General features: G+C 38.9%; 1 protein-coding gene across 1 annotated transcript; it reads right to left on the bottom strand.

Annotated features, from left to right (window-relative positions):
• Positions 1–9729: 9729 nt before the first annotated feature.
• LOC115700068 (ACT domain-containing protein ACR4) lies at positions 9730–13665 on the bottom strand. The gene is made up of 8 exons (XM_061102702.1): positions 12978–13665; positions 12269–12341; positions 12120–12165; positions 11882–11996; positions 11721–11788; positions 11043–11636; positions 10855–10959; positions 9730–10431 (listed from the first exon to the last, which is right to left on the bottom strand). The coding sequence occupies exons 1-8, from the start codon at positions 12979–12981 to the stop codon at positions 10090–10092; spliced, it is 1347 nt and encodes a 448-aa protein (XP_060958685.1). The 5' UTR covers positions 12982–13665; the 3' UTR covers positions 9730–10089.
• Positions 13666–13909: the final 244 nt, after the last annotated feature.

Here is a 13909-nt window from a genome sequence, read left to right as displayed (position 1 = left end):
TGAAGCTATGCTGCCCGTAGAACTCGAACTGTCGTCCCACAGAAGATTAACATATAGCAAAGAGGTCAATCATGTACTCCTTGCAGAATCACTTGATGAAGTTAAAGAAAAGCAGACCGCAGAAAACTTAAAACTGATAGCCCATCAGCAAAAAGTAGCTCGATATTTTAACAAACAAGTGAAAGCATAGAAATTCTTTGTGGGAAAGATGGTCTTAAGAAGAGTATTTTTGAACACCAAAGATAGTACGGCAGGTGTGCTTGGACCAAACTGGGAAGGACCATATCAAGTGGTCGAAGTTCTAGAATTAGGGGCATACAAGTTGGGTAAGTATGATGAAAAGATGCAACTCGTTTTGGTACCAAGGTATTGGAACGAGGAACATCTAAGAAAATACTACCAATAAAAGTACCAGGTCGGATGAACATATCAAGTACGAAATAAAAGAATATTTGTTCTTAAGTGAATGGCCTTCTGGGCGGACCATGCCCAAAGGTTTGGATAAAATTTTCAAGTACTCAGGTTGGATGACCACCTTTGGAAGTACGATTTTTATTTTTTGCAATTTTTTTTGTTCATGTTGAGCTAAATCAGATCAGATCAGCATAATAGCTTTGATGCAAATTACTACGGTAACAGACATATTTTTGACCAATAAATGAATAAAGATGTTTATTTAAATTCAAATTGAGTCGAGTTCATTAGCATGTTATTAATTTACCATCCAGTGCATACAAAAGGTTTGGTCATACCCAAAACCCCGAACAGAAAAAAAAAGCATACTTGTAAAAAAAAAAGTGACCAAGAGTCATAACTCTGCTCGGTCACTTAGGGGACACCTATACCTGTACAAAGCATTTGGTAAAAAAATAAAACAGACACAATTGCACGATGATTATAAACGAGGAACGAAATTCATTGAATGACTAAAGCGGTCAAGTCCGAAATTAAAGGCTGCCCAGTCAGCAAGTTGTTTAAAAAATGAAAAATATATTCCAAGTGTAAAGACCGCTTGGCCGGTCACTTTGTCTTTAAAAAAAAGGCTTATTAGTTGAATAGGAAAAAGAAGATGATAAAAAGAAGGCACTTAAACAGCAGGACTCCCAGGCTCCTTGTATGGGTCAGCAGGATTTGAAAGGACTGGAGGATCGTCATTCTGGGCAACAAGAGCCTCAACACTCTGATTGGTAAGGGAGGTGGAAGTGGTCGCCTCGGAATTCCCGTAGGCTACCTGAGCAGCACGGTAGTCGAGAAACATGTCTTTGGAAGGGCCCAGATAATCAAAGTTTGCCTCGGGATTGGCCTTCCAAAAATCATAAAAAATCTCGAGACCAGCTGTCTCTAAGGCATTCACCTTTTCCCTGAGCCTCACTACTTCGGCTTTATGTTCTTCCTCCTTAGCCTTATTCTCATCCTCTAACTTGTTGAGAAGAGTTTGGAGTCCCTCTCTTTCGTCATGAAGACTGACAACGTCCCGAGATAAAGAAGCAATGTCCGCTTCGAGCTGCTCGGTGGACGACATTTCCTGCAGATCTTTAGTCAGTTCAGCAACTTTGGTCTTAATACTAAGGAGCTTCTTATTGACCTCTCCCAGCTCTATCCGCATAGCCCCAAGTTGAACCCGAGCTTCCTCGGCGTCCTTCTTGGCCAAGTCCACTTCTGTTCGCTTTGTGTTTGAAATGGCAAGGTTCTTAGCAACAGTCGACTTAGCTCGGGAATAGGAATAGGCCATCTTCAGACCAGTCTGTACAAAAAGAAGACATTACAATCCAGACTATTTGAAGAGAAGTGAAATGGAAATGTTAGAAAATACTTACCCGTGAAAGCTCTTTCAAAACTCATACCATAACCAGCTCCAAAGACAAGTCATTGTCCGCCCCAGCCAACTGCTCGTTCACCTCAAGGACTGACCGACTCACATAGTGGGTGAGCATATCTCTGCCTCTTTTAGTCTCCTGGTGCAATACTAGAGGTATGGCAGGGGCCTTAACCTATTTAGACACGCTTCTGATCAGTTCGGATCCATCTTTTGCCTGCTCGGATCCATCTGAACTTCCTCCAGGGGAATCTTTGGACTTGGTCACTTTTGAGGCAAGAGGGTCCACAACAGTTTGTTCTTCAGAAAGGTCAATGACCACTTCAGCTAGTGCCTTCTCTTTAGACGGGGTCTCACCGCCTTTGGACTTCTTGGCCGGAGGGGACAAGCCCGAGCTTCCCCCCACTCTCTTCTTCAAAGCCTCAATCATCTTCTGAGACATTTCTGCACAGAGTAAAAACAATACAGTCATAAGAAAGTATAATATATATGAAGGCATGAGAATCAAGAAAGTTAAATGCAAGATGGAGTACTCTACACGCTGGAAGAAGCATTTGCCCGAACAAGCACGGACGGGGCGTCGTCATCCGAAGAATTTGCCTACTCTTCTAGGACGGCTTTCCCCTTTCCTTCTACAGGGGTGGATGGCCGAGGAGGTAGATTAGGCTCTCTAATCTGGATAGTATGTTCTATGGGTCTCTACCCGGTCGAGAGGGTTTTCTTCTTCTTGAGCGGCCTCTCCTGCTTTGAATATTCATGAGCCTCCTTCTCCTTCTCAAAATTTTCCTGAGCATATTGTTTGGCTTCGGCTCCACCGTTCAACTTAGCGTCACGCTTAAGTTGAATAAGCTCCTTCTCCTGCTCAGTTTCCTCAGCACAGCCAGCCCTGTTGTCTTCTTCCTCCCCTTCACAGGTTGAGGTATAAAGTCTATCGGATAAAGCTTGTACTCCAGAAAGTTGGCCTCCAAGGTTAACAAAGTGATATTCCGGGCAGCATCTAGCAGATGGATAATCCTCTGAGCCCTGTCTCTAAGTGCCAATGAGAGGGGTGGACGGTAATATATCGGCATCTGTTGAAACTGAGTATAGGTGGAATCCATGCCCTCCACGAAGTAGTACTCGTTAACAAAACTCCCGATCTTGCTAACATCCTTGTCCACGGTGCCCGTCTGCCACTTGAAGTCTGGCTGAGAGAAGTAGAAGTACCCCAACCTACTTTGCTTGGGGGTAGACTTGTCAAAGAACTAATTGACCTCGTGCGGAGACGACACACCCCATCCTTGAATGGCATAGAGGACGGACTGGGCAGATAGATACTTAATGCCTTTGGGGTGAACTGGGTCCGACAAAGGCGAAAATAATCCGCCACCCTCTTGAAGTACGAGTGCAAAGGTAGCATCGCCCCTTGCTTAGTGTGAGCACCTGACCAGGCACAAAACCCTTTTTTGTGGGTTACTTGCTCAGTGTTTCAAAGAAGGGACGTAAGACTCAAGTCCGCCCAGACATCCAGCCTTGTCTAAGGCCCTCATACGTGCCTCGCGGATCTTGGACGAAGGGCCCACCCATCTGGCACCTAAGGCACCTTGCCTCTTGTGAGAAACTGCTTCAGTAAGCTCCTTGGTGATGTAGTCTTCCCCTTTGACCAAGACTTCACCCTCCGCAGACACTGGCTCCCGGGCCTCGTTATACCCTCCAAAGTTATGAGGTTCAGCCACTCCTTCCTCCTCGGCCTCAGAAGGGCTGCAAGGACGGACGTCGTCCTGCTCCTCAATCTCCTGGACCTCAATGTTCCCCTCATGATCTCCCTCCTCCATGGCGGATGGATCTTGTTCGACACTTGGCAATGTGGCGAGCTTGGCCACATGAGGATCAAATGCATTGACCTTTCGCATCCTCTGCTTTGTGCGGGCCATCATCCTCCTCCTGGATGGATACTGATTCCTATGCCGTGCAACCGTAACAGCAGGGACAGCAATTGGGATGTCGAAGTTACCCAAACTTGGACAGCCAACAGGAAGAGTATCAGCAACGCCTGGCCAGACGATGTATGTCCAGTTGGACGGAAGATAACGCCTCCAACCCTTCTTCAATTCCCAAATAAAGCGGCTGTACCACTCTTCGGCGATCTGCTCAGAGTAATAATGGTGTTGAACTACGGATTCTGGAGTAGGAGAATGATCACTACTCCCCTCCAAATCTTCAAAACTCGAGTTAGAAAGTCTGTCACTCAAAGAGGATGGACTGGCGCGAAGACGAGGCTGATCCTCATACAGAAGTTAAAACAAGTCCTGATCAATTTGGTGCTCGCCTCCCCAAAACTCACCAGGGTTCATCTACAAAAGACAACACACGAGATGAGTGTTTGGCCTAGATATCAAACATTAAATAGGAAAATATGCCGACCAGGAGTACTCAACAGATTAAAAAGACAAAAAATGTATAAAAATCAAGTCAAAACCCAGAAGTTTGAAATTTTTGGGTTTAGGGTTAAATTTCACGAAGCTTCGAATGAGCAAGGTGAAAGACTAACAATGTGAGATTAAAGGCAAATGTCGTAAACCCTAAAGCCGTACGGACTATTACAGAGAAAATCACAAAGTTTTGAGCCTAGATTTTCTATCTATCTTCTACAACAAGTCAAGAACGCATGTATTTTCTACAATGGAAACCCAGAAATTAAACATGCAGAGTTAAAAGAAGAGGAGATTGAAAACTTACTCATTGTTCGATGCCTAAGTGTAGTCCAGACGGAGCTGCTCGGATACCTTTGGTGGAAATCTTGCGACAGACTTGAAGTAAAAATCCTTTTTTGCTCTGAGTTTGTTTAGTAGAGAAATCAGTAAAAGTAAATTATGAAGAAAATCAAGCCTTATTTATAGGCAATTCGGTGAAAAGGGGTAATCATTTCGAAATGCTTCAGATGCTTCGATTCCCCCCTAAAAGAAAATATTGGGAAATCAAAACTAATCAAGTGTAACCGTCAAAGCATGAAGGGAAAACCGGGTTTCGAAGCACTAATTAGGTCAGAGCATTAATTAGTCGAAAATTGAAGAGATGCCTAGTCCGCCTCACATCGAATCGCGAACAAACACACCTAACACGTGTCACACATCACATACTGGTGACACGTGGAATTGACTTCACATATTTGCTCGAAAGAGATATGCCAAACAGAACACCGCACATATCTGCACGGGCGAAGCCTTCCTGGCCAGGCAGTGGACAGTACGAACAGCATGCCAACACTTAGCAACTTCAACACTTACATCGTGAATCACTGAAGCAATCCTTATAACTTTGGGATCATATCACAGATCTATGGCAAGCTGTCCAAATCACTTAATTAGTGTATTCTGTATGTAATGTGTAATCTTACCAATTATAAACATTGTAAACAGAAAGAAAACTTTCCCTCAAGCTTATAGCCCTATAAATAGTGATATATTATCACTTAGCAAGGGGTCGAAAAACTTATCTAAAAGTATATACTCAGAGATATCATTGTAAGAACTCTAAGAGAAGAATCACTGCATTCTTTGTTCTTAAGTCAATACAAATCAAAGGGAGTAGGCTATTACCGAATTGCTCGGGGTCAAACCTCTTTAAAAACTCTGTGTCCTGCATTTATTTTACTATATTACATCTATATTATATCACTTGTCGCTTACAATTAAGACTCATTGTCGTTGGCTAAAAGTGAGGTCAACATTAGTATGCACAGTCATCTACAAATTGGTCTCGAAAGCCATTGTTAGTTGGTTCAAAAAGGTTCTTCAAGTTGCCATTTCCCAAAATCAAAGTGAATTCCTTCCAGGTAGATTAATTACAGACAATGTGCTTCTTACTTTTGAATTGGTTCATTGCTTAAAAAATAAAAAATAAAAAGAGGACGTTTAGGTTATGCAACTTTAAAGTTGGACATGAGCAAAGCTTTTAATAGTGTGAAATGGCACTTTTTAGAAGCGGTTATGCTAAAGATGGGATTTGCTACTAAATGGGTTGAGCTTATCATGAGATGTGTTTCTTCTTCAACCCTCTGCTTCAATATTAACGGAGCTCTTAAAGGATCAGTTGTTCCATAAAGAGGTCTTCGTCAAGGTGATCCACTATCACCTTATCTTTTCTTGATATGTTCAGAGCGACTCTCAGCCTTACTACATTCAGAAGAAAGTAGTGGACATCTTAAAGGGTTGTAGATCTCACGGGGAGCCCCTTCAGTGTCTCACCTTTTATTTTTAGACGATAGTCTCTTTTTTATCATGCTACTAAAGATTTTTGACAATTAGTAGAGCCTTATCGATATATCATCATGCCTCTGGTCAATTGCTTAATACGTGGAAAATTGTTCTGTCCTTCTCTCCCAATACCACTTACGCTTTAAAGGCCAGATTTCACCAAGTACTAGGTATGCCTATCTACGATCTTCATGAAAAAAATCTTGGTTGCCATCTTATGCAGGGCGAGATAAAAAAGAACTATTTAGTAACATAAAGGATCAAATTTGGAAGCTTACGAACTCATGGCACGCTAAACTTTTCTCTATAGGAGGCCGAGAAGTCCTCTTGAAAGCAGTTGTCCAATTAATCCCTACCTACGCTATGAGCTGCTTTAGCTTGCCAAAAAAATCTGCAATTAATTAGAAGCTATGATGGAAAATTCTTAATGGGGTTCAACACCAACAAATCAAAGATTCATTGGAAGAAATGGAAATTTTTATGCCAATCCAAAGCGAAAGTAGGTCTGGGTTTTCGATCTTTTATTAATTTTAACCAAGCACTTCTCGCAAAGCAACCTTGGCATATTCTTGCGGATCCCAATTCTTTATTGGCTAGAGTTCTCAAAGCATGATAATTCAAAAATGGTAAATTCATTGATGCGACCAAGGGTGTCTTACCATCTCTTACTTGGCAAAGTATTTCTGACGGGAAAGAGCTATTAACTAAAGGCCTTCGTTGAAAAATTAGTTACGGGAATAAAGTCAGGTGTGCTATTGATCCTTGGCTACTAGGTAATACGACTTTTAAACCATTCTCTTTTTGTGGCGATTGTGACTTTACTGTTGAACACTACATTACACATGAAAGACAATGGGACATCAGTTTGCTGAGGAGTCATTTTGGTCAGATCGATATAGATAGAATTATATGTCTATTCCCCTCAGTTCTTATCCAAGAGAAGATTATCAGCTTTTTTGGCACCATTCCGATTTTGGGATATATAATGTTAAATCAGGTTACCACTTAGCCGAATGCTTGGAAAGGAAAGATACTTCTTATACTTTTAACTCTCCATGCAAATGGTGGGACAGATTCTGGTCTCTAAATGTGCCTAAAAAATTAAAATCTTTGCTTGGAGAGTCATTAATGATGCAATACTGACGGCTGTTAATCTATTGCACAGGACAATCTCTCATACTGATGAATGCTCTTTATGCAAGGGGGTGGGAATCAGTTGGTCATGCTTTATTTTGATGCACTAGAGCTGAAGCTGTATGGAAGCTAACTCTTTTTCGGGTGTGTATTCCAAATATCAGCAACCTTAATGGCCATGATATCTACTCATATTTCGTTGAGGCTCATAATGATTCTGATCTGGAAAAAAATCCTTTGCCTCATGTGGAGTATATGGACGGAAAGAACTAAGGAAGTTCATGGCACTAAACCAAAACCAGCTCCTATTATTTGTACTTTTGCCGAAGCTTACATCGACCAATTTAGGAATGCTAAAGCACCTGCTACTCCTTCGAAGGCTTTAAAGGAAAAAACCAGATGCTCCACTTCTGCTACTCCTATCACGATGAACACCAGCACTTCACCTCAAATTAGATGGCTTCCACCGGCAACAGGCTCTTACAAAATTAATGTTGATGCTGCGTATGATGCGGCGGGATCAATCATTGGTATAGGAGCTATTGTTAGAGATTATGCTAGAGATGTAATTGCAACTTTCTCGAAATCTTTAAGGGGCTAATATTCTACTAAAGAGATGGAAGCCAATGCCATTATTTACAGTTTAAAATGGGCTCTTTCTAACCAGTTGGCTATCTACTCTATCGAAACAGATTCCCTTCTTGTGGCTAACACAATTAACAAAGTATCTTCAACGAGCTATGTATCTCATTTTCATGATTTGATAGATGATATTTCTCTTTTATTATCCTTCTTTCTTATAGTAAAGGTTTCTCATGTTAAACGGGAAGCTAATAAAACTGCTCATGGCTTAACTAGATTTGCTCTTCGATTAGATAATAATTATATATGATTGGGGGAAATTCCTTCTCTAATCTACTCTGTTGTTGTTCTTGATTCTATTCAATAATAATAAAAGTTTTTCACAAAAAAAAAAAATAAATAACATTTTAACTACCAAAGCTTACAAGCTCACGAACCAGGCCCAACTTACAAGCTCACATGTCTCAACCAATTTTTCTTCCACGTGAGAGTGACGCAAAATATAGTATTATAAATAAAATTGAAAAATATATTAAATAATATTATAAACAATATCTCATACAATTATTCCACTATAACTATAGTAAAATCAATTTTTTTTGACAAGTTTTAACTTATCATTGGACAAATTTCTTAGAAGATGACTAGAGACAAGCACTCAGTTATTGATTATTTTCCAATTATGTGCTGTTTTTGGATTATTTTTTTTTTTTTAATTCTGAGAAAAACTAGTTTTTGGATTAACTCAAATAAAATTGATTTCCTCTTGAAGTGGGTGCGACGTGGACATGGAGAAAAGGAGCCAAGTGGCGGAACCCCAAATGACTCAGTCCACACCAACCAATGACGATAGTGCCAATAATTCAGGTGATGACGTGGATAAATGTAGGTGTGTAACGAAATTATTACAATGTGCCACAAAATTCAAAAAAGGAGACCCATTTTCTTCCACCTTTTGTCTGTCCAGTCGGGTATAAATATAGTGTTTGTGGGCATTGTTGGCCTTTCAACTGCTTTTAGAGCTTTCAACAAAGCTTTCATAGTCTGGTCAATTGTCAAAAGCAGAGGAATGTTCAAATTGCTCTGGATTGGACTAGAATAATCATGATGGACCATTTCAAACGGTGTAATGTAAATAAGAAAAAAAATGGATGCAATCAGCAAAAAGAGAAAAAGTTACCAAAAGCAAAGAAATAATAACAAAAAAAAAACTTAGATCCACATTTGACAACATCTACAATCTAGATTCTTTTACATATTCTACGCCAATTTGCAAAGCACAGAATGCACTGGAAGGAAATAGCCAAAAGGAAAAAAAAAAAAAAAACACCTATATGGATGGTAGTTTTCAATTTTCATAAACCATCCTAATTGCACCTGAAATTGGAAATGTTAGGGTCCAAAGCATATGGTATGTCACAACTCACAAAGTACTTAGCAAAATTATTATAAATATGAAGATACACAAATTAGACAATATTTTCTTGACTTAAGAAGGGTTAAACTATAATGTGATATGAAATTTGTGTGCATTAGTTGGTGTATGTATGTGCTGAGAATTATAGAATAAAGAAATGATGTGCCTCGTATATTAAGCAAAGTGAAATGAAAATGACTAGAAGCCGCCACCCCTTGGACCAGTCAACAAGGAGACAAGTTAGTCATTGCAGGTGAGTTTCACCAAACCCTAAGAAAATTATTTTCAACTCCAATTTTCTCAATTAATCATAGGATCTGTTGCTTTTGCTTGCACCTCGGCATAAAATTATGGCCCATCATTTTCTATTCTTATGTTAATTAAAATAAATAGGCACCAAGCTTTTATTGAGTCAAACATATATATTTTCCCTCTTTCTTCTACTACCCATCAAAGGCAATGTCATAGTCATATGCTATGTGAACACATGCATTTAAAAGATTAACAAAAAAGAAAAATAAAGAATAGAAACCATGATAGTAACATTTGAGGAAATAAAAATTTATATACAAGAGTTGGAATTGATTGTTTCATGGACACTATACAACTCTATTCTTCTTCCTTCTTTGCTTAAATGACTACAACTTCAGTTGAAGTCATTAACAAATAAAGGGCTTAAAAAAGAAAAAGCTAAAAAAAAGAAAAACAAAAAACAAAAAAGAGAGATATTTACAAGCATCTTTTAACTAAATTTTCCTATCTAAGAAAAGAAATGGCCGTGTTCCTAATGTCACAATTTCAGTAACATGGTCTAGATTTCTGAGCAAGCTATGCAAATCTTAGGGGTTGTTATGTACAAGGTGACCTAGCTATGATCACTGATCAGTTTCTCTATTTTTTTAACTTCAAGAATAGGACCTAACTAAACCGAAGTTAACAAAAGATCTAGACTTGAACAGACCCCCAAAGAGGAACCTGGTGGGAGATTCTTGAGAACCAGACTTTAATTCTTCAGGGTTGCCTTTCACTTTTAGTATAGTTTGTCCAATTACCTGCCGAATAGAATCTATGGTTTTGGAATCAACAGGATACCCTGATGCATCACCAACATAGAACGTGTTCATGGCTTTGCCTCCTTTGGTTGTAACTTCCGCTCGTGTAACGGTGAGGCTATTTTCGCGAAAGATGCGAGTAACATCGGACAATAGCCCAACTCTGTCAGTTGTACAAAGTTCTAGCTTCAAACCCTGAATAAGAAATAACCAAAATCACAAAACATCAATACAAAGAATCACAATGGGCTTTTTTCAGAACAAAGGTAAAGAAATGATAGCTGTCCAATAAGCTTTTCCTTTTCCGCAGTTCTTTACGTGATGTTTCTTGACAAGAAGAATTATTTATATGAGCTGGACCACCAAGGGATGCTTCTAATGAAGGTAAAGTCATTGGGTTTACAAACAAATCAGCATAACAAAAGTGGACTGGCCTAGCAGTAATTTAGCTTCCTTTACAAATTATAGTACGCAAACATACAGGACCAAATAATTAAACAAAAGATACCTTTACATAATGGGAACAATTAACAATCTATATGATCATATCAGATACAAATATTTTGAGGGTTAGTTAAAATAAGAATAGAGTATATCAGCAGATGATAGTGCACATACCTCTGATACTCTTCTCTCAATGGCTGCTTCAAGGCAATGTATGACTCTTTGTCTCTCTGCATCTGATTTCACAGGTGAACCATCCACGTGCCTAATGTAGTATTCCTACAGATAAATCCATAAACGAATGAGACGAAACACTCATGAAAATCTAAAAGGCATATCCAAAGCATTAAAATAGAGCATACCTGATAGCATTCTTGTCCCTCCGCATCAATATTTGCATGATAAACTACATACTTCATATCTGTCAAAGTGCAAACTGTATCGAATAGAAGTTTGGGTCTATCTTTGCTCCGAATTGTAACAACTGAATAATCTTTGTCACACCAATTCACAACACTGACATTAGGCCTTTGCTTTTCATCCGAGTATTCATTGTTATCTGATCGTTCGTAATCCCTGTCAGCAAACATCATCTGGTGAAGCCTTCTATCAGTGTGGGTGACTCCATGTGAGACCACAGTCTTAGCTCCCCTGGACTTGTTGCTTCCTTTGAGTACATTGCATAGTAGTGCCTTAATCCTAGAGAGTCTCTCTGGGTCACTAATAGGAGAACCCGTCTCCTCATCGGTGACATGCATAACAGCTGCAGCCCTTGTGTTGTGTGTCCAGACTTCAGCACCCACTACATTGCACTTGAGATGAGTAAGAACTGCGCTTACTTCTGAAAGAAGCCCTGGCCTATCACTTCCAGTAAGTTCAATTGCAGTGTGATCCATAGATGGTGTTACACCAACTGATCTCATAGAAGATATAAAGCAAGATTCCGGCCCAAGTGACTGCAATTCAATTAAGAAAAAAAGGTTTTAGTATAGCACTAAGGTTAAGAAAAATAGCAGAAAGGAAAAACAAACATGACTCACCTTTTGTATGTAGTCCAAAACCCCTTCATTAGTAACCTTGTTTCCATCTTGGTCAGTGACATTAAAAACTGGTTCCAAAACAAATCACAATCAATATTTTTTTTGAAGGAAAAGAAAAATTAAAAGATTAAAACGCATTAAAGTTTATGGAGTAAGCTTACCATCCATGAACCAACATCCATCAGAAGATATGTATGCTTTTGTTATGATAAGATTAAGGTCTGTAAGTACTTGAACAACTTCCAGAAGTATTCCATGTTCATTTGCACTATCGACCTACATCATTGAAATGAACCAGGAACAAAAATATCTTGACTTAATTAAAACAATATAGATATATATATATATTATATTATAAATCTCAAGAGCTGCAGAGATTGAAAAAAAAAAAAGTCATACCCTAATTACCGTAGCATTCTTGCAAGAATCATTATCAATTACAACCCTGAAAGGAAAAGAGAAAAAAAAAATGGATTGAGGTCTGAATCTGAAAATAGAAACAATTCAAGCACCTTAGCAGAGCCAATGAAGAAGACGAGGTTATATACCTGGGTGGATTCATCCTTCTTATGAGTTTCTCATACTCATCATCCATATCATGCGAGAAGCTCATGTTGACCTCTGAAATAGGAAATAAATTAATAAATAAAAGAACAAAAGCTCACCAATCAGAGAATAAAGCCATTTATACTGAACCACCATAACCAATGAATCCAAAGATACTTATAACGATTAGTAAAATAATTAAAAGAATGCATTAAATATCAACAAGCAAATCATTTTCACACATCAAAGAAGGAAAGGGATAGAGATAGAAAGCGAGAGAAGATAGAGAAAACTGAAGCGAGCAGATAAGGGAACCAACCACAATACAAGACCATTTAAGGCAAGCCACCACCAAAAGGTGGCGTCCATGAATGTTGGAATTGGGCATTAATGATGTGAAAAGAAAGAAGAAGGAAAAAAAAAAACTCAACCCATCAAAGCTCTAGCCATTATAAACAGAGAGAAGCTTCAAAATACCAGAAATGAGAGAGAAAACAGGCAAGATTTGGCTTGACAAAATATCACAAGCACAAAAAAATGGAGTACAGAGCAGGAAACCACGAATCACCATGACCCAATTCCGAAATAGCAGGAATAAAATGGCAAACAAACAATAAGAGAATAATACGAAAAGTCCCAGAACCCAGATACAAAAAACGAAGAACAGAGCACGAGGAAAACTTTTTTTGTAAAAAAAAAAAAAATACGTACCCATTATAGCTCTGAAGATTCACTAAGAAGAATCAGGTTATGTCTAAAAGAGTTTTCTTGGTTCTATCAAACAAATGAAGAGGATGCCGGGTGGTAAGCTTAAGCCTCTCCCTTTATATGCGCGTATACATACATAAAATATAGGCACATACACCGAAGAGATCTTTAACCTCACAGTGTTTACCCTTCTCGTTCTTGATCTGTCTCTCACTAAAACTCGGCCAGAAAATATAAATATATATATAAAGAAAGAGACCAAAAATTACAATAATATATTTCTAAAAGACCCCCTCCTCCAATATCAGAGTCACTCCCCGACACGATACTCCAAAAACCTGCAAGTTTAGAAAGTACCCCAAACACTCACAAACCCCACCCTTTCCCTTCTTTCTCTCTCTACCATGCAACTTTTTATATATTACCACCCTCTCTTCTCTCTCTCTCTCGTGTAAATATATAAAAATATTTATATGTGTGGCTTCTTTCGCCGTATCTTTCACAGTACTCAAAAAATATAAGAAATGGAAATAATAAAAGGTAGAGAAAGAGAGGTAAGCACACCAAAACAGGGGGAGAAGAGAGAGAAAGGGGTTAGGAGACTCTACCTCTTAAAACTACCACGGCGTACTTTAGCAACGACCCGAAAGGTCGGCGAATGAAAAAGGGTGTACACTAATGTGCGCCGACAGTAGGGTTGGATGATTTCATTTTACACACTGGTCCAATGTTTGTGGAATTAACCAATGGGTACTGTCAACGGTTTTTACCTTTGGATTTAATAATTAAAATAAATAAATAGAAAGCTCATGCCCTTACCCTGTGCGGCCTAGACAGTTAACAACTTTCTGTTTGGGTGAATTCTTTTTTACCTTACCTTTTTCTTAGCCCTACTACTTTCTATATACATGACCACTTTCTAAATATATATAATA

The sequence above is a fragment of the Cannabis sativa genome, chromosome 8, assembly GCF_029168945.1.
Source record: "Cannabis sativa cultivar Pink pepper isolate KNU-18-1 chromosome 8, ASM2916894v1, whole genome shotgun sequence".
NCBI lineage: Eukaryota > Viridiplantae > Streptophyta > Magnoliopsida > Rosales > Cannabaceae > Cannabis > Cannabis sativa.
The sequence above is the reverse complement of the archived record's forward strand: the minus strand, read 5'-3'. Positions and strand labels throughout refer to the sequence as shown.

Excerpts from the sequence above, each read along its gene's own strand:
- LOC115700068 (XM_061102702.1), bottom strand. Across the intron at positions 11,637-11,720 it reads TTTTGGACTACATACAAAAG|TCACTTGGGCCGGAATCTTG; the intron begins GTGAGTCATGTT and ends ATTGAATTGCAG. Across the intron at positions 10,432-10,854 it reads TTGAGAGAAGAGTATCAGAG|GGTTTGAAGCTAGAACTTTG; the intron begins GTATGTGCACTA and ends TTTCTTATTCAG.